The sequence below is a fragment of the Manis javanica genome, chromosome 10 (genome assembly GCF_040802235.1).
Source record: "Manis javanica isolate MJ-LG chromosome 10, MJ_LKY, whole genome shotgun sequence".
Taxonomy (NCBI): domain Eukaryota; kingdom Metazoa; phylum Chordata; class Mammalia; order Pholidota; family Manidae; genus Manis; species Manis javanica.
In genome coordinates, this window is record NC_133165.1 from 3,874,112 (window position 1) to 3,898,212 (window position 24,101).

The window sequence follows — 24,101 nt, forward strand, 5'->3', positions numbered from 1 at the left end:
TATCACCTCACACCAGTAAGGATAGCTGCCATCCAAAAGACAAACAACAACAAATGTTGGCGAGGCTGTGGAGAAAGGGGAACCCTCCTACACTGCTGGTGGGAATGTAAATTAGTTCAACCATTGTGGAAAGCAGTATGGAGGTGCATCAAAATGCTCAAAACAGACCTACCATTTGACCCAGGAATTCCATTCCTAGGAATTTACCCTAAGAACGCAGCAATCAAGTTTGAGAAAGACAGATGCACTCCTATGTTTATCGCAGCACTATTTACAATAGCCAAGAATTGGAAGCAACCTAAATGTCCATCTGTAGATGAATGGATAAAGAAGATGTGGTACATATACACAATGGAATACTACTCAGCCATAAGAAGTGGAAAAATCCAACCATTTGCAGCAACATGGATGGAGCTGGAGAGTATTATGCTCAGTGAAATAAGCCAGGCGGAGAAAGAGAAATACCAAATGATTTCACTCATCTGAGGAGTATAGGAACAAAGGAAAAACTGAAGGAACAAAACAGCAGCAGAATTACAGAACCCAAAAATGGACTAACAGGTACCAAAGGGAAAGGAACTGGGGAGGATGGGTGGGCAGGGAGGGATAAGGGGGGGGAAGAAGAAGGGGGGTATTAAGATTAGCATGCATGGGGGGGAGGGAGAAAGGGGAGGGTGGGCTGCACAACACAGAGAGGACAAGTAGTGACTCTACCACATTTTGCTAAGCTGATGGACAGTAACCGTAATGTGGTTGTTAGGGGGGACCTGATATAGGGGAGAGCATAGTAAACATAGTATTCTTCAGGTAAGTGTAGATTAAAAATTTAAAAAAAAAAAAGAAAGAAAGAAAGAAAAGGGGGATTACTCCTTAACAGGATAAAACTATTGGTAAATCAAAGATCAACGCATGCTTTAAATATCCTTAATGTTGATCACTTAAAGGGTGTCAGATGATCAGCTATGGAGGTACTCTTTTCTGATAATATTCCTTTCTCTTAATTAAAAAAAAAAAAAAAAAAAGCAGTTACTGTGTGCTGACCTCCAATGAGTTCTGCACAGTGGTATAGAGGGCATGTCAAAGTGTGGGCAAAGGGTCTCTTTGTTTCTATGCAGAAGATCAAGGCCTAGCTTGGATACCCAGAAAATGAACTAAGATACGATATGAGGAGGAGCTTCCGGCATCAGCACTCTCTGGAGGACTCGTGCCGGGGGATGATCATCAAAAAGCCTCCACAGGGATCCGGACGATGCTGCGGTTGTGGCTGCATCCAGCCCACCGTCTCCTGGACTTGCCATAAGAAGGAGGAGGGAGATGTCTAGGCTGGCATGTGCATACAGTGAGACAACGAATTTGACTGGATCTGTACTGTTGGAACTCAACCAGGAGTTGGGAGGGGTGCAAGTTGTAGCACCCCAAAATCTCATGACTATAGACTATCTATGGTTAAAAGAACATATGGGATGTGAACAGATCCCAGAAATGGGCTGCTTTAATTTGTCTGATGGTTCAAGTACAGTTGGACAATATCCATCATATCATAGATAAATTTTCACAAATGCCTAGGGTGCCTAAACGGTTTTCTTGGCTTCACTGGAGATGGCTGGTAATTATAGATTTGCTTTGTTTATGTCACCGTATTCCTATTATGTTAATATGTGTGTGCAAATTAGTTAGTAGTTTAAAACCTATACATACTTAAGGTACTATACAAGAAGATATGTCAAAGAAATAATCAATCCTCCCAAGTTTCCTTCATATGCTACATCTATAGCTTTTCTTCTTCCTTCCTAATTACAAACCTTAAATAGAATTCGTGCCTCATATCGAATTTACCGAGTATCATAATTCCTCCAGGTGGTAAAGATACCTCGAGACAAGTGCTGGGCATAGAAGCCACAGGGCATAAATCTGCAAAGAAGTAAAAAGCTAACCTTTGCAAACAATATGGCTTCTCTCTCACTTACCAACTTTACATTTCCCTGTATGGCCCCGGAAGATGACTGGTTAGCCAGAGACGGGTAAGATTCCTCAAGGGAGGAACAACCTAAGACAGGCACAGTCGCAGGGGGGCCATCAGGTGAGAATTTGGGGATCAACAGAGGTGAGGCTCAGAACCTCACCCCCCCTGCTTTGAGAGAAATCTTCTGCATCCGTGGATGTCTTGCTGCCCTTGTCTAGCCTGGATTAATACTTAGTCCATAGGCACACACCTGATCATCTGATCATCTATATTTGCCTTCTTACAGCACTAAACTATGTTTTCTACCTTTATCTTGCATCTACCTACCACTTCAGCATTTTATTAAAAATAAAAATAATAATAATAAAGGGAGAAATGTGGGATGAACATATAAATCAAGTACAAAAATCAAACGAATATTCATATTTGACCTGATTGTTTATAGGTCATAATGTGTGATCAAAACCGAAAGTTTCTGTGATGACTGCCCTTGTACTGTTCACCATGTAAGAATTTATTCACTCTGTAAGAATTCGTTCACCATGTAAGAACTTGTTCGTTATGCTTCAGAAGATTGGAGACTGACGAGAATTAGGCTTGAGATGGATTAATGATTGTACATTGAGCATTGACCCCCCTATACTGAATTTTATTGTTGTTAACAACCATTTGATCAATAAATATGAGAGATGCCCTCTCAAAAAAAAAAAAAAAAAAAAAAAAAAAAAACACCCAGCATCCAACATTCAAAACTGCTAAATGTAATGGACATTTGATTGACAAGTAGATAAAAACTGCAAAAACACTGGGGCAAAGGAAAACAAATGACCTAGAGATTTCTCCCGACTTCCCACCAAGTCTCACACACACTTCACCTCTCCCAAAGCTGTGGACAAAGCCTCATTAACCCTTCGGAGACTAATTACCACGTAGATGGAAGCTTACTTTGAAAATACAGAGCCATATATTTTTAAAGCACACCTCCCAGTCCTTAATTTCCCAGTGGCAGGACATCAGTGCACTGGGCAGACAAGGAAGTGGGGAGCGAGACAGGGTCAGGAACCATTGCAGTGTCTGGGGCACAAGCCACTGCCAGCAGCCTGGGCAGCTTCCAGGGCCTCCTGCAGCTACACAGGGAGGGGCCCAGGATAAGAGAAGTTAGCTTTCTTCTCCAGAATGGTTCGGAGGGGTAGTGTGGATGGAGGCGCATGGTTTCTCCTCCTCTGTTTTAAAGTGTAGTTTACAACACCTTACAATGAAAAGTGATTTATCCATTCATTCTACTAAGATACTCACTGAGCAACGAGCAGGAGCCCAGTCCTCCCAGGGTCTAGGGACCAGAAGAAAAGAAGTCGGCGCATGGGTCATCGCCAGGAGGCAGAGGACTTGAATTTGGGGGAAGAGGACTGACTGATGTTCCTCAGATCTCTCTGGATCTTTCTTTATCTGGCTCTATATCTTCATCTCTTCAGGAAGGATAAAAGACAAATTAAGCAAGGCTTTCACATGAAGGACTGGCTTGGGAGTTTGATGCTAGACTTGGGGCTGGTGTCATGAGAAACAGTCTTTCATCCTCAGCAAGAGGCCTGACAACTTGCACGGGGATCAAGGATCCAAAGCTGGGGGCCTTTGTATCTGAGCAATCCCCACTAGGTTCTTTACACACGTCTTGGCTCTTAAATATTTTTGAAATCCCAGCCCTGCTCTTCACCAGCTGTCTGACCTTGAAGTTATGTCACCTCCCAGTGGCTCAGACTCTTCACCTCCTGACTAGGGATAAGGAGCACCAGCCCGCCCAGGCCTGCTCTGAGCACTCAAGCCCACCGGGGAGTGCCCTACAATCACTTTCATGATTAAATAACAAAAAAACAAAGTTTTCCCAGCCAAGGGTCCTCAGATCACAACATAAGCTCTTCAAGGTCAAAATGAAGCCCATCCCCCTTCCAAATGGTGTTTGTTTATCTGTGAGTAACACTAAATCAAACATATAGTGTATCAGAGGCCCAATTCTACCTCTGAGGTAGTAAATACATATAGGAAGGCTGAGCTCCCTAACAACAGGAGTGGAAATGAGATTGAAATCAGAGCCTTCTATGATCAAGATGCCATCCAGCAGCAGCTTAAGGTTCTAGCCAGCAGAAAGAGAAAGGAGCCCAAACTCAAAAAGTGAAGCTGCCTTTCAGTGCTGCCTGGGAGGTGCGCCCTGGGCTCTGACCTGCACAGGGACAGGCACAGCCACACATCACACAGCGGGAATACCCGCTGGCCCCTGCATAAATGGGACATGGGAGGCTGCCCCACATCAGACCAGCTCCTCCCCAAAGAGACACTGCTCTCGGGGTGGCTGTGCTCACTGGCAAAGATCATTTTGGTAAGAACCCCCTCCTCACCCCAAGCAACCCCGCAAAGCTAGGCCCCACAGCCACTGCTGCCTCCTCCACTCCCTGACTGCCACCGTGAAGAACAACTCCAGTAGAGCAGCTAAATCAAGGACCCAAGTTGTAGGTGCATAACTTAGCTGATCCCATGGGTAATCATGGGAAGAGGTTGGTAACATCGGCCCACCCCCTGGGCTACTGGATGCCCACAACAGATTGGAGCACTAAGGCACTTTGATAACTGGGCAGAGCTCAGAGAGCAGACCAGGCGTGGCAACTGCCTACGGTGACAAGGGGATTCTTGCACTGGACGCCTACCTGCGTGTGCTCCTAACAGACCATGCCACGTGCTCTGCCCACACTGGCCTTTGATCACGGGCAAATAGGGAGTTGGCCCACCTGAGACAAATGGTCACTAATGCTCTCATGCAGCACAGCACTCAACAAAATGTAGCTTGTCCTAACCAGTGCGGCATCACACTTGGGAACTAAAGGTCCAGGTGGCTGGCTGGCTGGATTTAAACAAAGCCCAGAGTAAGACTTTCTACTGTTCCATGGAACAGGGTGGAGAAAGGAAAGGAAGGGAGGGAGAAGCATTCAGTGGGATATCCCCAAGGACGGCCATTTATTCTGTCCCCCTTCTTTCCTCCACTCCCTTGCAGTTCTCAGAGGCAGGAGAGGCAGGCGAGGCAGGCAGAGGAACACAGGTCGGGGCTGTTTGCTGCCTGAAGCCTAGTCCTCAGGCTTCACAGATCACAGGTGTCAGTAAGCACTATGTCCCTTCACTTTACCAAGCTGCCCTGTCAACATTTAACTTCGTACATATGTGACAAACATACTGTGAAGCGCTGAAATACCAGATTCTTTCTCATGGACACCGAAGCTCTTACTGCCTGCACTTCGGACCTGCCTAAAGCAATACTTCACACACCATTAACTGGGTTAACGTGAGCATCAAGGAGGGCCCAGAAGGTAGGCAGGAAGAGCACCACCAGGAAGGCAACTCAGAGGGCTTCTAAGAACCTAGCAAAACCCCACATTTAACAAGGATGGTGGGCATATGTGAGTTTATGTTCATTCTTTAAAGTTTCCATACAATTATATACACCCCATATAGATATAACTTGAACACTATTGCTTAAAATTGATGAAATGCCATTTTTCTCTACTTCTAGAAATAATAGTTCTTCTGCCACTCACTCTTCTGTATATGTTTCATGTATTATCACAGTTAGTCCCCACCACAACTCTGAGGGGTGAGGACCATTGGCCCTTCTTCCAGGTGGGGACACTGAGGCACAGAGCAGTCCTTGTGCACAATCACATGCCAGCTGTGAAGCCATATTCAGACACGAAGCTCTCAGCCCTTCCCAGTCAGCAGAGGCCACCGTGGACCGGTACTCCACCTCAGCCAGGGGATGAGGATGTGGGGCCCTGACCCGCAGGGCCTTCCCGGGAGGCATTCAGTGATCACTCTCACATCACGACCTAGACTTGTGCCCCGTCTGACCTGGCAATTCCTCTACACAGAATCCAGGGGAAACAGTCAGAAGTTCAGACTAAGATTTATATTACAAAAACAATCATTAAGAAACAACCCTTAACAACTGGAAACAGCCTGCGCATCCAGGACAATGGTTACTATTGCTTACCCGCCAGGGAGGTGGGACAGTGAAGAAAGCCAACGTGTGTGTTCGGTGAAAACAGCAGCAGGGAAGACTGCTCAGGTACACAATAGGGTCCTGATTTGGTTAAAAAAAAAAAGCAGAAAGGAAACAAGGACGACCTCTGGGTGAGGGTAAGACGGATCTTCCCGTTGGCTCTCTTTTAACTATTAACCTTGACAGCCGGGAAGGCCAAAGTCCGACCTGGATGGGGTTAAGCAGCAGACGGGAGCCCAGCAGATGGTGGCCTCTGAGCACCTTATCAACAGCCTGCCCCCAACCGGGGCCTGACTTCTCCATGGGACCCACTCTTAAGTTCTCTCTGGTTTCACCAGCTTATTCACTCAAAAGGGACTCAATGTATTTGCTAGTGAGCAGACGGATGAACTAGTACCTTGTACATACAGATCCTATGTGCGGGGCAGAGATAGTTCACACCCGCGGAGGCCCAGCGTGGAAATCCTGTTACTGATTTTCAAGCCCTTCATCACGGAGCTGTATCAGAAAAACAGCAGCACTTCAAAGATAATTAATCCAATCCATATACTTAAGATTCCATCTCACAGCCAAAAAACCTTGGATAAATCTAGAATGAATATGCATTAAAAGCTTTACTCAGAAAAACCTATTAGTCAGAAAACAGTATCAACAGGTTTTTGCCTCCTGTCTTACTAAAATTAATAATTTAACCTATTAAAGTTGACAACTAAGAAAAACTGAGTTTCTAAAGTCACATCAATCATATGCCACTTAAATACAAAGCTTTCCTTGGGAATTAAATTCATTCAGCAAACATTCCCCCAGCCCCATCTAGTTCAGAAACTAGATCAACAGCAGCAGGTCATCTCATGATTCTTTGAGGCCAGCAGGTGCTGAGCTGTTTCCCCTCCTTGCAACCCTGGAACCTCCTCTTTTCCACTCTCCAGCTTCTGACTCTGGCTTCTTACAGGAAACCTCCCTCAGCCACCAAGACTAAAAGGTCAAAAGCTAAAATAAAACCTAGAGCACATGAGCACTTCCAAAGAAATCAGAGCCTTTTTCTGGGTTCCAGCTCTACCAACCCCTCCACTGCAGCCCCCCTCCGCCTCCCTGGACCTCCCTGATGGGCTAGGGACCCTCAATGCTCCCCGCCGTCTGACTGAGCAGCCCACCCATTCACCTCCTCACTGACACCCTCTTCCTCCACATCCCCGTGTCCTCAGCCCCATGTGGACCGCACTGCAGTCCCTACTTGCCGGCCCAAGGCTTGCGTACCCTGAGCAAACAGCACCTCCCCCTGCAAGTTACAAGATCCTTGAGAGCAGCAAAGGGACCCGTGGGAACTTCCCAAAGCTCCTTAAAATGCCCTGGATTTTGTTTACCTCCCATCAGTGTTTCCCACACATAAACATATCACCACAATGATATGGTAACTGTTCCAGTAAACCTAACAATTATAAGGAAAATGCTGAATTAATGTGGTCAAATTCTTGTTTTTTAATCCTCAGAAGTTTCTCCCTCCTTGAAATAGGAAAAAACAGAACAAAAACAAGCCCCCAGAATGTCCCCAGCCATATGAATAAATGTCATCTGGCAGAAACACCCCTCCAGCAGAGTAAACTTCTCTGGTTTGCAATAGCAGAAGAGAGAGTCAGCTTATTTTTCTCAGAGAATGCCTATCCTGACACCTGAACAGGCACTATAAACACATGTTCTCCCTTGCTGGGCACCCTATCTGCAGAGGTTGAATAAATAGTTCCTTATTGGGAACAACAGTGCTGCTGAGACACAGAAGAAACTCTGCCCCAATGTGGGGCCACCTTCCCCAGCAGAGCCTCACCGCCTCAGCAGCACGCAGAGGAAGAGCTATTTTGTCTAGCACAACGTTCATCCACACCTCCACCAATCACCAGTTTAAGGACAGTTACCAGACACAAAGGAATGAGGAGGAAGGAAAGAAGGGTAGGCAGGCAGGCCAGTCTCTACTGCACCTTCTCCTGGCCAACTCCAAGCACCTGACACATACTGTCAGGCGCCAGAGTCCCAGGGTGGACCCTCAACGCCCTGAGGTCCACCTGCCTGCTGCCACGAGCCGCCACCACCATTCTCTTCAAGTCCTTTGCCCTAAGACCCGTGCCCTGGTCTTTCTTCCTACCAATTCCTACCTGCTTAACTGCCTTGTTTTTGCTGTGTTTGGCTATGTGGAATGGAGATTGGAAAGGCTAATCTGGAGATGGGAGGTAAGACAAACCAAACTCATGATTTATCCTGAAATGCTTATCTTCTGAGTTCTGAGCTAGAAGAAACTCCAAACTTTGCTCTTGGCTCAATCTAAAAGCCCCAAAGTCACAGCCCACAGGTTGGTCTGTGACTCAAGACAAAGGTCTTTAAATAACAAACAACACTGTACCTCACTTGAAAGAAAAAAAGCCCAAGGAGAACCTGTCAAAGCTGACCACCACTTTCACAAACGCTAGTTACACAAACCTACTCTCCCACCTGCAAAGAGGGGACGTCTGGGAACTGAGCCAATTAGATCCCAAAGAGGCCTCCAAAGGCTCCAGGCGAATGTGGGCCTGCCCAGTTAGAATCCTGTTCTATCCGTGAGTTTAGGCTCACTCTGCGCCTGGAGACACTTCTGTCCCTGCAGTGACCCCAGAGTGTCCACGCCTGCAGAAAGAGGCCAGAGCATACAGGCACCTGGACCCCATGCCAGCTCAGACTGGGTTACATAGTCAGAATCCCTCCAGATCCCAAGTGTCTTCATCTGGAAACTGGAAGGATCCAGCTGGGTAAGCATGAAGGTCCCTTCCAAAATAAAATACTGTGGTCATCCTATGACATGCAAATAGCATGTAACAGAGAACAGAGATGGGCCACTGCCGGACTCCAGGCAGTAAGGACTACTCTTGTTTCACCTTACCAGTGCTAAAGCCACCCGGACATCAGGTACCTCTGACAGGATGTAAGGTTCTTTCTGAGCCCATAACTCTAGTCTCATCACCAAAAGTCATCAGACAAACCCAGACTAAGGGACAGTCTACAAAATACCTGACTGGCACTCTTCAAAAAGCATCAAGGTCATGAAAAACAAGGAAGGACTAAAAAACTATCCTAGACCAAAGGAGACCAAATAGATGTGGTGACTAAATGCAGTGTGGCCCCCTGCAAGGGATCCTGGACAGTAAGAGAACACTGGGAGAAAACTGATGAAACACAGACAGCTCTGCAGTTCAGTTACTAATGTGGTACCAATGTTAATTTCTTAGTTTTGACAGATGTGACACTGTTGTGTACATTTAAACATTAGGGGTATTATGGGAACTCTGTGTTGTCTTTGTAATTTTTTATATATTTGAAGTTAGTCCAAAATCAACTTTATTTTAAAACTAAGTTTGTTTGGAGGCTTTTTTGACAGCTTCAAGCAAACTTCAATATCTGAAATCCTATGTCATTAAAAACTTGACTCAAAGCTCAACACTGATTTGAAAAACATAGAGCTACTGAAGGAAAATAATAAACACTTTAAAGAAGGGGGTAAAAATAACACAGACAAAGATTAGTGTAAATTTCCCAATACCACCACCTTCTTTGTTTTGCATTGTCCAAAGTCCTCTGTGTTTGGAAGCAGAGCAGGTCTCCCTGGAAAGTACTAGCAAGCAGCTGGCCTGCCCTTCCTAGCATGAAAAAGGCGCTCCTCTGCCTCCTTCCTCCCCACTTGGCCACTTCTCTGCTCCCCCACCCTCTGGGCCACCCCTGCCAGGAAAGTCCCTGCTTGGGGCACCTGGGTCCACGTTCTCCTGCCCTCCTCTGAGCAGCCCCACAAAGGCCCGCCACCCTTCCTGGCAGGGCCCTGCCCTCCCCTTCTGATACCCTTCAGCCGCTGCGCGGGGCCCCAACTGGCCAGGCTCACAGCAGGTGGACACTGTCCCAGACTCACTAAGATGCAGACATGGTTTGGCCCAAGGATTCCTTCAGGTGATGAGCAAAGAGCTCTGTTCTTCTGATGTCTCTTCTCCTAATCGGACCAACAGTCCATCCTCACCCACTTCCACTCCAGATATACAAAACTTGGTGTCAGCAGCTTCTGAACAGAGGATTTTTCTCAGATTAAGGAAAGAAATGCATTTAGATTTTCAGGGTTTTTTTCCTTTAGGAATGAGAATAAAATGCATTCACAAATAAAATCTATATTTAGATGCACATTTTTAAAGCAGTATATCTGATAATAGCCAGCTATGTACACACAGTCAGTAGAAGACTATAATTTTGACCAATGGGGGAAAAAAACATGAAAGAAAAATGCCAACTGTAGGAAGGAAAAGTAAGTTAACAATGGAAAATGAGGGCGGTAAATGCTGAGCCTCAAAGACCACACACTGTGGGAATAGTTTCTTTGCTCAGCCTCCTGTCCAGCCAACTGACAGGCTGCTGAGAGAGAAGAATGCAGAATGGCTAGGTGTTCACCCTCAAGGACGGAAGCCAGAGAATATGACAAGACCCTGGAAATGAGCAGCTTCCAAGCTTCCTGACCGCCTCCCCAGGGCCTGGCTGCTGTGTCTCCAGATCAGACCTTCCTGAGAGCATGGTGAGCAGACCAGCGTTGAGGCAATTTTCCCACCAGCACGGCCCCCATCACCTCCCAAAGCAGAAGTGCCCGCAACACTGCTTGAGGGCCTGCATCTGCGCCGCTGGGTCTAGCGTCCCATCCATGCTGGCCTCCTCCTAGGCTGGTGGCTCTCTCCCGCACTGCACCCCTGGGACAAGGAGGGCTGCTCAGATTCTGCGCATTGGGGTGGCCTCAGGACCGAGGAGGGTGGCACTTCACACACCCGGGGCCCTCACAGCTGCAGTGCTGTGGCCGCACCCACCCATGAAGCACATACCCCCCTGGGACAGGACACCCAGAAATTAGAGAAAACGCAAGGCTGGGAAAAGTCCTCTGACCTTCCCCTAGGTGGCAGCGGGGTGTTGAAGAGACCACAGAGAAGGGTGGCTGTTTCCCCGACGGTCCCTCCATCATCAGGGAAGAGCAGCTTGGCTGTGGTCAGAGAACTACTAGAGGGATCCTAGTCCTCAGCTGGGGACCGCCAAGAAAAGTCCTCCCGATGGGACGGCTGCCTTGGAGTGGTGCCTCCCATGCAGGGTCCACATCGCCCACTCTGGCTCATCTGCAGGTTAGGTACTCAGGGTCTGGCTGCAGGAGGACCGTGGTCCACGGCAGGCCTCACCCACCACAGTGGCAGTGCCAACACGGAGAGCCTCAGCCCAGAACACTGTATGGGTGACACTAGCATTACGCAGACCGAGACCTAACCCAACATCTGATCACCAAAACTTCCCAGGAGGGCTATAGTATAAAAAAGGTACCAACAGTTTTGACATATAACCTTTCAAGGGTCAGACAGGTGATATAATACACATACAGAAAAAAAGAGTTATACCCTTTTAAAATTACATTTCCTTAGATAATCAAGAAGTGAAACATGAGTCCATGTTTTTAATCCTCTGACTTCTTCCTAGTTTGGAAAGTTTTCACATTAGGCATTAAATAGGCAACGAACAATTGAGGATAAGACCCTCTATCCTGCAAATGTATGCAGCTCTGAATGCGGGGGAATCAGAATACACATTCAGGACTCAGATATATTTTTGTTAATATATAGCAAAGATGCTAAGACATGTGACACATGTCCTGTGACACATGCCACAGGAAGCCCAGGTATGAGAAGCATGAGGAGGAAGCATGAAAGAGTAACAAGTCACCTAGCGATTCAAGGTCTAGAAAGGCAGGACATAACAATGTGCACACGGGCTAGAGAAATGGAGCACTGGGCGTAAGTAACCATGGCGCAGACCAACGGTGAGAGAGTGAGAGACAAAGCTAACTGGTCAGAAAAGGCTACACAGCCACAGTGGGGGTTCCCTCTCAGGGGAATTTCTTCAGGCAACAAGGAAGGGTCTAAAGAGGGGATCCCAGCAGCCGAGAACACCCTGGACACTCTCCGTGGCTGTCAGGCCACAGGGCAGGGGTGTCTGACGAGGCACCCTCACCACAGAGGAGCAAAGGTACAGGTCAGGAGAGGTGGGGGAAGTCACAGGAGCAATGAAACCTGAGGAGCCCGCCAGCAAGTCCTACTTCCTCCCTCTCCAGGAAAGGGGGAACTAGGCAGAAAGTGTGTCAGTGTTCTGAGGCCCGCCAAGTGTGTGATGAGACCGCAGTGTGGCCGTCCCCCTCCAGATGGGACTGCTGCCCTCCTGCAGGACAGCACCCACAGCCACCTATATAGCCCAGCCCAAACACTACCCTACGGGGCCCCAAAAGCAAGGTCATGAGGCACAACCCGCTCCCTCTGGGTAGGGCGTTCCTAGGTCCACTGCAGGCCCTGTACTCCCAATCGCCCAGAAACAGGGAGGGGGAACAGAAAAGTTGCTTTCCCACAGGTTTCCACTGCAAGTCAAAGCACTTAAGGGAAATTTCAGTGAGACTTCAGGCTTCCCTATGAATCCTATCGGCCCTTCTGATAGCATCCACTCTACGGCTGTCACTTTGAGAAACAACTCCTGCTGCAGTAAAATTAATTACAAAAGAGAAAAACAGTTTGAAGAACAAGACTTTAACAATGCATTCATTGTAAAAGCTAAGCTTGTAGCCAGATGAATTCTGACTGAAATATTACCCAGAGCCACACACGCAGTCTCTCAGCAGCCCTCTCCGACTCGGGCAGACCTGCCACCAGTTCCACAATCATGCCCAAGGCACAGACCTTCAGCACAAACTGCCACAGCACCCAGACACACCTCCCAGCTGTGCCTGTAAATATTTCAACTCCCTGCAGGCTGCAAGCTGATCAGGGCATGCTATCCTGCCTGTGGGACAGATGGCCACTGAGCCATCACGAACTCCATGCCCACCGTCATGAGGTTCAGCAGCACTGTAGGTGGAAACCACCCTTGTTTGTTCTTCTGTGGGCCATGTGCCCGGCCCCCACGGCAGGCTGGTCCCTCATTTTCACAGTTTGCAGTGCTGTCAGTTTCCACTTTTGCGGCCTGTGTCTAATCCAACTATTTAAACAGAAACCTGAATCGGTGTGCTGATAAGGGATTTGAAGCCCACAAACACAAATCCTTTGTAATGAACTAGCTCTTTCAACACATTCAAAATGATGTGGAATTTCTTGGAAGTAAAAACTTCAGTTTAAATCAGGAAAAATTTATCAGCCGAAAGGATGACAATGGACTCTGTGCCAATGTAAACACACCAGCACCAAGCACTGAAAACGGACCCCTGGGAGCCATCGTCAGCCCAGCAGGCTTCTCTCCTCCGGGGCACCATCATCAGAAGGCATTCCCCATACTACTGAGGTAAGTGCCTGCTGATTCACTAGAGACTGGACACACAACTGGTTCTCAGTGTTCAAATGACTTCCTCAAGGGTCCAGTACCATGTGAACCAGTGAAGAACGGGCCCAGTTACAGAACACTATGCTACTGAACAGGCCTTAGCAATACAAGTCCAACACTCACAGCTGCATAGCAGCACTTCCTCCAATGACCTGTCCTTTGAACCTGCCTTCACCACAACTGCGCTCCGCACCATGGCCAGCTGGCATCACAGGGCAGACACACATTGGCCCTGGCCCTCACACCTGCTCAGGGCGTGTCCTGAGTACCAAGTGGCCCTCAGCAGAGGCTCCTTGCTCTAGTCACAGAAGTGAAGTATTATGGGACTCCATCAGTGTCCATTCTCACAGAAGATACTCCTTAGGAAGTGGCAAAGCATGGTGCCAGTGAAGGCTCTCCACACACAATAGACTCCACAGCTACTGCTGACCTTACTCAATGCCCTTCACTTCTGTGGTGTTTTCCAGTTCATCACATGCTTGCCCTGCATGCACTCAAACCTGGCATCGGGTGGTACAGATTGAAAAGAGGGATGTGCCCAGGACACTCCCCCAAACATGCTAGAGGCAGCCTAGAAGCAGAAATCTGCTTTGAAGAGCTACTAAAGACCTATTTTCAGGCCCACATCTCTACAGGATACTGCTGTAATCCTTCTTATGAAACGTGCTGGAAAGTAGAGAAACCCTACACTTCCACCTCTGATTAGTATGGGGACCTTACCTTGCCAGCTCTGGATTCAGCTCAATAGCTGTGGGGCATCATGGGGCCAGAAATACATCACATTACACAAGGCCACCAAAGGAAGAGCTACTCAAAAGGGAGTGTGAAAATCAGAACCCACTTCTGTCCCCACCACCTTCTGCACAGATGCAGCCACCCTTGCAAAAGATAGAGCCACCCTAGAGCATGCAGGGAGCCACCCTGCCTAATGGCCCATGTACCTTTAACAAAATTGTTGCATGATGCTTTTTTCCAAGGGGAGGATTCCAAGCCTCGCCCATTCAGAATATCAGCCCTCAAATAAGGATGAACTGGAGCCTCTTTCCAAACAGCTGCTTTCTAACAGCATGAGGCTGAAACAGGCTCCAGGGGTCACAGAGTTCAGCCATCTGCCCAGAGAAATAAGTAAGTATGCTTTTCTTCAACGTGAAGTCCCTCCTGCCTCCAGCATGGCATGCGGGCAGAAGCCCAGGGAAGATGACCTTCCTCAGGCCAAGTGCTACGCTGAGCTGCCCAGTGAACCATCACATGAGGGACAGAGAGGCAACTGGCCTCTGCCACCACCTAGACACGGGTTCAAACCACTCTATTTACCATGCAGGTATGTAACTTCTCTGCACCTCAGTTTCCATATCTGTAACACAGCAGCGACACCTACCTCACAACACTGTTGACTTAAAGCCAACCAGCAAGGCGTGAGCTACCTGGCAAAGTGCCCGTCTCAAAGTAAGTGCTCGTCTCAAAGTAAGTGCTCAAAAAATGGCACTCACAGCCTCTGGCCCACCTTAGAATCAAACTGGTCTGGGCCATTTTCAGACTTCTCAACTGGTACTGCTCCCCCTGCTGACTGCACACACTTAAAGAGGAAAATTAATTGGGATGGGGACCTCTCCTAGTGTCACCTTAAAAATCTAGATGCAAACTCATTGGAGCAGTGCAAACCAGTATGTTCTCAGATAAGAAATCCAAGATTGAGGGCATCTCTCCCATTACTGATGGGAAAAATGGCATATTCACACATAACATACATGTTGGGGACTCTAGCTGATGATGTAAACACAGAAGCCTAGTTCCTCTCACCTCCAGGTGAGGAGGTCTAACCTTTGTCCTTCAAATCATTTTTTCCCTTTCTGGATTCCGGCGTTTTTGTACTAGAACTAGCAAGACTGTGAGAAAATATGTTCTTCTTCCTACGGACGCCATGGAAGTACACACCCTGCATTGCAACAGCATCACTGTACAAAAGTTCATTTTACAGACGTCCAGGTTATCGTCAGCCCCAGCCTCCTGAGGTTCGCCAAGCAGCCCAAGCACCCCAAGTACAGTCACACATCTCAATTGTCAAAGACATCCCTTTGCCTTTCACCATTTTTCTCAACTGAACAGGTCCTCCTCCTCTTAGGCTCTGGATTGTCACCCATTTCAAGGAAGCATTATTCTTAACCTGAAGTTCACCGGTGAGCTGCAGGTTTCAAGAGCCTCCTAAAGGAATTACAAAATTCGGTGTAGCTCTGCGTTTTTCTCAGGAGAGTACTCATACCTTCCATCAGATTCGCCAATTCGCTCACAACCCCCCAGAAAGATTAAAAAAAACAAAGCCGCTGTCACAAAGCTGTATGTCGGAAAATAGGGAGTCAGGTGCATTTCTGGAACTTCCTTCGTTTAAGAGATTTGCTTTTAGAACCAGATTTTGCAAACTGTCTAGACACGCTTCCATCACCCACTTCACATTTGCATACAAGATATAAATCCTTATGCCATCTTACCAAGCCTCCAGAGTGTAACAAAGAGAAAATATAAAATCACTAGGGATACTTTTAGTAACAGAGAAAATACAGAAACACTAGCCGTACTTTTAGCAAAACATTTAACCCAAGTGTTTTTCCTTTTCCTCTCCCTCTAAAATCCTCCTCCCTGTCACGCTCACTTTCCCTTCGGTGGCAGGTTCCAGCCCGGCCTCCCGGGGGCTTCTCACAGTACTGATGCCTGGGCCGAAGCGGAGCCTCAAGCAGGAAAAGCACCCAAATACCGCCCCGCAGGGCCGGGAAAGGAGTGGACCAGACTCCATCCTAGCCGAGAATCGGAGAGCCCAGAGCATCAGGTGCTCTGATCAAGAACTCGCACCTTCCCGCTCCGCTGTGAGTTGGGACACGGGGACCCGTTCCAGGGGAAGACCCAGGGCGTCTCCTCCGCAGACGGAACGAAAGGTAACCCAGAAGCCTCGGCTGCAGGCCGCGCCGAAAACAAACTTTCCCAGCACTTCCACCGCGACGGGCCGCTGACACTTCCTTGGCCTCCCGCGCTCTCCGCGCATCTGTCAGCTCCCCTGCCCCGGCGGCGGCCGAACGTCGCCCACCAAGCCCGCACTCCGAGGCCAGGCCGCCTGGCCGCAGGTGAGGCGCCGCCCGGCCCTCGGGACACCGGGGCGCCCCGCCTCGCCGGGCCGCGGCAGTCGCCTCGCTCGGCGGACTGGCGGACCGGCGCGCCTGGGCGGCCTCCGCACACTCACCAACTGGCTGGTGGTCCTGGCCATGGGCCCCGCGTCGGCGCGGGCGTCTCCCCCGCAGCGCTGCGCGGCTCGCCGCCTCCTCAGCGTCCTCCTCCCCGCAGCGGAGCCCCAGCAATGGCCGCCCTCATCCTGCGCCCAAACCGTCGCCCACCGCCCCCGGCGCCGCCCCGCCCCCGCGCGACGCTGGGCGGGATTTCCGCCGCGCCCCGCGCCCATTGGCTGCACCTGCCGTCTCTCCGCTACAGCCCGGCCCGGCCCCGCCAGCGCTCCCGCGCCGCATTTCCGGGTTGGGGCCCGGCGGGCAGCCGCGGCCCGGCCCCGCCTAGAGGGACACCCCGCGTCAGCCAATCCCGGGGCCGTAGGGCGGGGCCGGGCGGGGGAGGGGCAAGCTGTCATCCCGGCTTCCAGGCGGGGAAACTGAGGCTTGCTGGGGCCAGACCGGCCAAGGTCACGCCCGAGGTGGAGGCGGGGCTGGGCTCCGACCCACGGCTCGGCCTCGAGAGCCGGGCTCTGCGTAATCACCGAAACACGCAACTTTACTAGTTACACAACTGAGAAGTGTTCTCGGAAAGCAAGTCGGGCTATAAAGTCATGTTTCTGAGGCGGAATTCAATCTCTCTCATCACTGCTTATACTCCCAGGGACACCTTCAGAACTTTCCTCTTTGTTTATTAACTTCTTTGCATGTTATTGTTGATGGTGATGTTATTGTTACTGACATGTTACACTTGGTGTTTTAATTGTAGTAAGATACACTTAAAATTTACCACCTTAACCATTTTAGTGTTCAATTCAGTGGCATTAAAGTACATCCACGTTGTGCTATGATGATGACGTTTTAAACACAATTAAATGAATCATCTTTCTTACCTGAAGGTTTTTGAATTTTTAAATAACTTTTTTTGGTTTCCAAAGGAAATACATGTTTATTTTTAAAAAATAACAATTTAGACAATACCAATAAGATAAACCAACACATAATCCCAGTGGACAGAATTAATTGTTGAACAGCAGTAATAGCTTGCTAACAGTTACTCAGCACTTACTTCTAGTAGGGGATTCCCATGCCAAATCTCATTTACCCTCATCAAGTATCCCTGTTATTGCCCCACTTTTCAGGTGAGGAAGCTGAGGTATAATGCAATTCTGTAATCTGCCCTAGATCTTGTAGTGCCAGAACCAGGATCTGGATACCCACATGCCAGGGCTTGTGTTTTGACCATTAGACTATACAGCCTCTGTTTGTCCACCCTTCCAGTCCTCTGTACTCTTGTGTACCTTAAAAAACAATAAAAAGGCAAATGTAAATAAAACCGAGAAGAATAAAACAATAGAACCAATTAAAGCAAGAGCTGGTCCTTTGAGAAAATAAACAAAATAGATAAACCCCTAGCTAGACTTATCAAGAAAAAAAGAGAGTCTACACACATAAATGGAATCAGAAATGAGAAAGGAAAAATCACTATGGACACCACAGAAATACAAAGAATTATTAGGGAATTAAAGGAAAAATTATATGCTAATGAACTGGATAACCTAGAAGAAATGGACAACGTTCTAGAAAAATATAGCCTTCCAAGGCTGACCCAGAAAGAAACAGAAATCTGAACAGACCAATTTGTTAGCAGCAACAAAATTGAACTGGTAATCAAAAAACTACCTAAGAACAAAACATCTGGACCAGATGGCTTCACTGCTGAATTTTATCAAACATTTAGTGAAGACCTAATACTCACCCTCCTTAAACTTTTCCAAAAAAGTAGAAGAGGGAATACTTCCAAACATATTCTATGGGGCCAGCATCACTCTAATACCAAAACCAGGCAAAGATACCACAAAAAAGGAAAATTATAGAACAATATCCCTGATGAACATAGATGCAAAAATACTCAACAAAATATTAGCAAACTGAATTCAAAAATATATCAAAAAGATCATCCACCATGATAAAGCAGGATCTATTCCAGGGATTCAAGAATGGTACAATATTAGAAAATCCATCAACATCATCCACCACATCAACAAAAAGAATGACAAAAACCACATTATCATCTCCAGAGATGCCAAAAAAGCATTTGACAAAATTCAACATACATTCATGATAAAAACTCTCAACAAAATGGGTATAGAGGGCAAGTACCTCAACATAATAAAGGCCATATATGACAAACCCACAGCCAACATCATACTTAACAGCAAGAAGCTGAAAGCCTTCCCTTTAAGATCAGGAACAAGACAGGGATGCCCACTCTCCCCGCTTTTATTCAGCATAGTTCTGGAGGTCCTCATCACAGCAATTAGATAACACAAAGAAATAAAGGGCATCCATATTGGTAAGGAAGAAGTTAAACTGTCACTGTTTGCAGATGACATGATATTGGACATAGAAAACCCTAAAGACTCCACTCCAAAACTACTAGATCTAATATCTGAATTCAGCAAAGTTGTGGGATACAAAATTAATACACAGAAATCTGTGGCATTCCTATACACTAACGATAAACTAGCAGAAAGATAAATCAGAAAAACAATTCCATTCAAAATTGCATCAAAAAGAATAAAATAACTAGGAATAAATCTAACCAAGGAAGCGAAAGACCTATACTCTGAAAACTACAAGACACTCATGAGAGAAATTAAAGAAGACACCAATAAATGGAAACACATCCCGTGCTCATGGATAGGAAGCAAGCATTAATATTGTTAAAATGGCCATCCTGCCTAAAGCAATCTACAGAGTCAATGCAATTCCTATCAAAATACCAACAGCATTCTTCAATGAACTAGAGCAAATAGTTCTAAAATTCATATGGAACCACAAAAGAACCCGAATAGCCAAAGCAATCCTGAGAAGGAAGAATAAAGCAGGGGGAATCTCACTTCCCAACTTCAAGCTCTACTACAAAGTCACAGTAATCAAGACAATTTGGTACTGGCACAAGAACAGAACAATAGACCAATGGAACAGACTAGACAGCCCAGATATAAACCCAACCACATATGGTCAATTTATATATGATAAAGGACCTATGGACATACAATGGGGAAATGACAACCTTTTCAACAACTGGTGTTGGCAAAACTGGACAGCTACATGCAAGAGCATGAGACTGGATTATTGTTTAATCCCATACACAAAAGTAAACTCGAAATGGATCAAAGACCTGAATGTAAGTCATGAAATCTAAAAACTCTTAGAAGACAACATAGGCAAAATCCTGAATATAAACATGAGCAACTTCTTCCTGAATGCTTCTCCTCGAGCAAGGGAAACCAAAGCAAAACTGAACACATGGGACTACATCAAACTGAAAAGCTTCTGTACAGCAAAGGACACCATCAACAGAACAAAAAGGCATCCCACAGTGTGGAGAATATATTTGTAAATGACATATCCAACAAGGGGTTAACATCCAAAATGTATAAAGAACCCACATGCCTCAACACCCAAAAAGCAAATAACGCGATTAAAAAATGGGCAGAGGCTATAAACAATTCTCCAAAGAAGAAATTCAGATGGTCAACAGACATATGAAAAGATGCTCCACATCACTAATTATCAGGGAAATGCAAATATTACCTCACACCAGTAAGGATGGTCAGCGTCAAAAAGACTAGGAACAACAAGTGCTGGCAAGGTTGTGGAGAAAGGGGAGCCCTCCTACACTGCTGGTGGGAATGTCAGCTAGTTCAACCATTGTGGAAAGCAATATGGAGGTTCCTCATAATGCTCAAAATAGACATACCATTTTACCCAGGAACCCCACCCACTCTTATGAATTTACCCAAAGAATACAAGTTCTCAGATTCAAAAAGACATACGCACCCCTATGTTTATTGCAGCACTATTTACAATAGCCAAGATATGGAAGCAACCTAAGTGTCCATCAGTAGATGAATGGATAAAGAAGATGTGGTACATATACACAATGGAATACTATTCGGCCATAAGAAAGAAACAAATCCTACCATTTGCAACAACATGGATGGAGCTGGAAGGTATTATGTTCAGTGAAATAAGTCAGGCAGAGAAAGACAAGTACCAAATGATTTCCCTCATTTGTGGAGCATAAGAACAAAGCAAAAACTGAAGGAACAAAATAGCAGCAGACTCACAGACTCCAAGAAGGGACTAGCAGTTACCAAAGGGGAGGGGTGGGGGAGGGTGGGTGCGGAGGGAGGGAGAAGGAGATTGAGGGGTATTATGTTTAGTACACATGGTGTGGGGGTCACGGGGAAGACAGTGTAGCACAGAGAAGGCAAACAGAGAATCTGTGGCATCTTACTATACTGATGGACAGTGACTGCAATGGCGTATAGATGGGGACTTGATAATATGGGTGAATGTAGTGACCACATTGTTTTTCATGTGAAACATTCATAAGAGTATATATCAATAATAAATGAATTTTTAAAAAGGCAAATGTAACCCCTTTCCCTAAAAGGGCTTATGCTGTTTTGATACTTTTTCACTTAACAGTGTTATCACCCTGTATCCTGTACAGCTCACCTAACATCTGACTACCATCTTCCTCAGTTGCAAGCGCTGCAGAGAACTCTACTGAAGGAAGCCTATAGTTTACAGATCCATGTATTGAAAAAGTCCTTTCTGACACTGAAGTGGTTCCCAGACTCTTTTCTCATTAACAAGGCCCTGCACTTAAATTCAGGTACACCCTGACTTATTTCTTTAGAATAAATCCTGAGCAGATGGAAGTGCTGGGACAAAGTGCAGGTACCTTTGGCCAGAACTTTTAATACCTGCTGCAAATCTCCAACTGCCTACCCTACTCCAGGCACTCTCACCCTCAGTGGACACAAAGATGGGCACAGGGTAGATACCAGCCCTCACCACAGCCCCAAGCCACATCCGACATTTGGGAACTTGGGGAACATCATCCTACATCAATAACCCCTACTGTGTATTAAAAGCAGTGATTTCACCACACAACAGCTGCATGAGCAGTAGGTACTGTGATCACTTCCATTTTCACCTGAGGAAACTGAGGCTGCAGTGCCCTGCCTGCTCTCAGAGTCACTACGAGCTCAGTCACAGAGCACAGGACTCAAAACCAGTCCTGAACACCGCCGACGCCCTGCTTTGGGCCACTGTACTCAACAGCCGCCCCAAAACTCTTATTTTATATTTATTTTGGTCCTCACAAATAACTTTGCCTCAGAGAATGCTAACCACTTTATATGATTTATCTTAATTTTCATCACAAACTTATATGAGATACTCAACATTACCATTTTATATGTGAAGTAACGTGCCAGATTGTACACCTAATGAGACTATAAATGCGTATTGCTATGGAATCTAAAAATATATATCTCACAAGCACCCTTTCTCAGAAAGTTACTGAAGGATGTTCCCCGTGAAAAGAAAGACAGGAGGTCCAGGACACAGAACGCACAGGAGGAGGATGACGGTAAGTCCCAGGATTTGTCCATTCAACAAATATGTCCTGAGATTCCCCTCCATGTCAAGCTCTATGCCAGGCATTGGCAATTCATTGGTGAACAAAACAAAAACCTCTGCCTTCACAGAACCCCAATACCACCGGGAGGGTGGCTGGAGGGGGATAACAAGCACACTAAATAAGCAAATCTTACGGGATGTTACAAAGGAATACATGCTGTGGAGAAGGAATTCAGGTAAATGGGGACTCAGGAGGGCCCAGAGAGAAGGTGTAATTTTAAATGGATAATGAGAAATCCCAGGATAAGGACAGGGGGCACATCCCCAAGGGGAGCAGGCTTCAGAGAGCTCCAGAAAAACACTAAAAATGAGAGATTCTCCAATGAGAATAACCCACATAAAAAACTGGATTAAGAAGCTGACAGAGAGAAGAGGGAAGCTCCAGAAAAGCAGCCCTATCAGAAAGGAAGTAAAGTCACAGCCCCGTCGGCGTCTCACTCATCTCCGCTCCGAGCGGTAGTTACTGTCGGAGCACAGATGCACTGATACAAGCGGTGATTATCACGCTCCACCTTGGCAGGACCAGAGAGGAAAGCTGGATCCTCACCTCTTTTAGCTGAAAGGCAATAAATGAGTACACGTGATGAGTCAAGGCATAAAGTACAAAGACATTATTTAGAAAGATGGACATAAATAACAGGAAGAACATTTAAACCAGTAGTAGGTGGGATGTGAGTAGGGAGACATGAGGCGGGGCTGCTGTTTTTCATTACAAGCCTTTTGGAACTATTTGGCTGCTTAAACACTGATGCAAATAGAACTTAATAATATGAGTGTATCTTCTTCCTGGACATACTAAGATCTTACTTGTGTATGTAAAGCTGTTCAAGGATGCCTGTGACAGTAGAGCTTTAATATGAAGCAAAAAGGAGAAAGAAGAAACAACTGAAATATTTATCAACAAGAGAATGGTAATGGTACATTCATCCTGGAGAATTCTATGCAGCTACTGGAGGAAATGGCACAAAGCTCTAACAGAGAAATGGGGGGAAGGCAAAGATTCTGCAAGTTGCAGAGAATATGAACTAGGGTGGTTTTTGTTTTTTTTAAATTACAGGTTACTATACCAGAGCATGGCCGTGTAGTTCTTGAATAATTCAGAGAAATGGAGGCAGGAAAAAGTCGAGGAAAAGGTGCAGGGTGAACAGCAGAGGCCGCTGGGGAGGCAGGCGGAGCAGGGAGGTGCCAGCCAGCCTCAGGCATGGGAGGGCGGGAGGCTGGGGCCCCAGAGAGGCCGGGGGCAGGGAGGGGCAGCAGGAAGAGGGTCAAGGGCAGCTCTCAATTCGCATGTGGACTCCAGGGCAAATCAGCACACAAAGCCCAAGACAGGCCAGGCTGCTTCTCTCGCTGGGGAGGGGGGGAACCCCCTCCCTGGGGCAGGTCTGGCTGCCCATTCCAGGACAGTGGGCAAGAGGGGAGATGAACTCACCTGGCCCAGCACAGCTCATTGGCATCCTGGCTGGAGGAAGGAGAGGGGCAGCCCCCGGCTCTTATCTGTCCCTTTCCTGACTAGAGCCTCTGTCCCCACAAAGGGGTGACCTAGGCCAGGAGTACGATGGCTTGGCCTGGCATTGTGAGGTTATGCTCACCCAGCAAGGGGCAGGCAGGAGGGCGGCCATGACCACCCCAGGGCAGTGGGAGGGTGGCTGGAAGGCTGCCTTAGGAACTCAGCCATGTGTATGCAGCTCTTGCTTACACTTGACCTGTGCTATTTCACGTACGCCTCATTTCTATAATCCTCATGGCACAAGGAAGGAACAGCGTGTCAAAAGCCACAGAACTTACCTAATGTCACACAGCTACTAGAGTACTAGTTTTTTTAGCAATGTGTAACAAATTATCCCAAAACCTGAGGAAAAAACAAACACTATCTCCCCGTTCCTGTGTGTCAGGAACCCAGGAGCAGCTTGGCTGCTGGGTGGTTCTGGCTGCGTGTCCCTCAGAAGGTTGCAGTTGAGGTGTTGTTCAGGACCAAATCACGTAAAAGCTTGACTGGGGCTGC

The 24,101-nt window shown here is 47.1% G+C and overlaps 1 protein-coding gene across 5 annotated transcripts in view; it reads right to left on the reverse strand.

Moving 5' to 3' along the window:
- PDPK1 (3-phosphoinositide dependent protein kinase 1) overlaps positions 1-16,848 on the reverse strand; it is a 70,392-nt gene extending 53,544 nt beyond the window's left edge. For 2 of the 5 annotated variants that reach the window (XM_037024493.2, XM_073214650.1), the window contains exon 1: positions 16,618-16,848. In XM_037024493.2, the coding sequence (XP_036880388.2) occupies positions 16,618-16,833 (216 nt within the window). In that variant the 5' untranslated portion in view covers positions 16,834-16,848. Of the gene's footprint in view, positions 1-3,259; positions 3,446-5,993; positions 6,018-14,329; positions 15,172-16,617 lie in introns of those variants that run through there. The other 3 variants (XM_017664815.3, XM_017664816.3, XM_073214651.1) reach the window with 3 other exon arrangements.
- Positions 16,849-24,101: the final 7,253 nt, after the last annotated feature.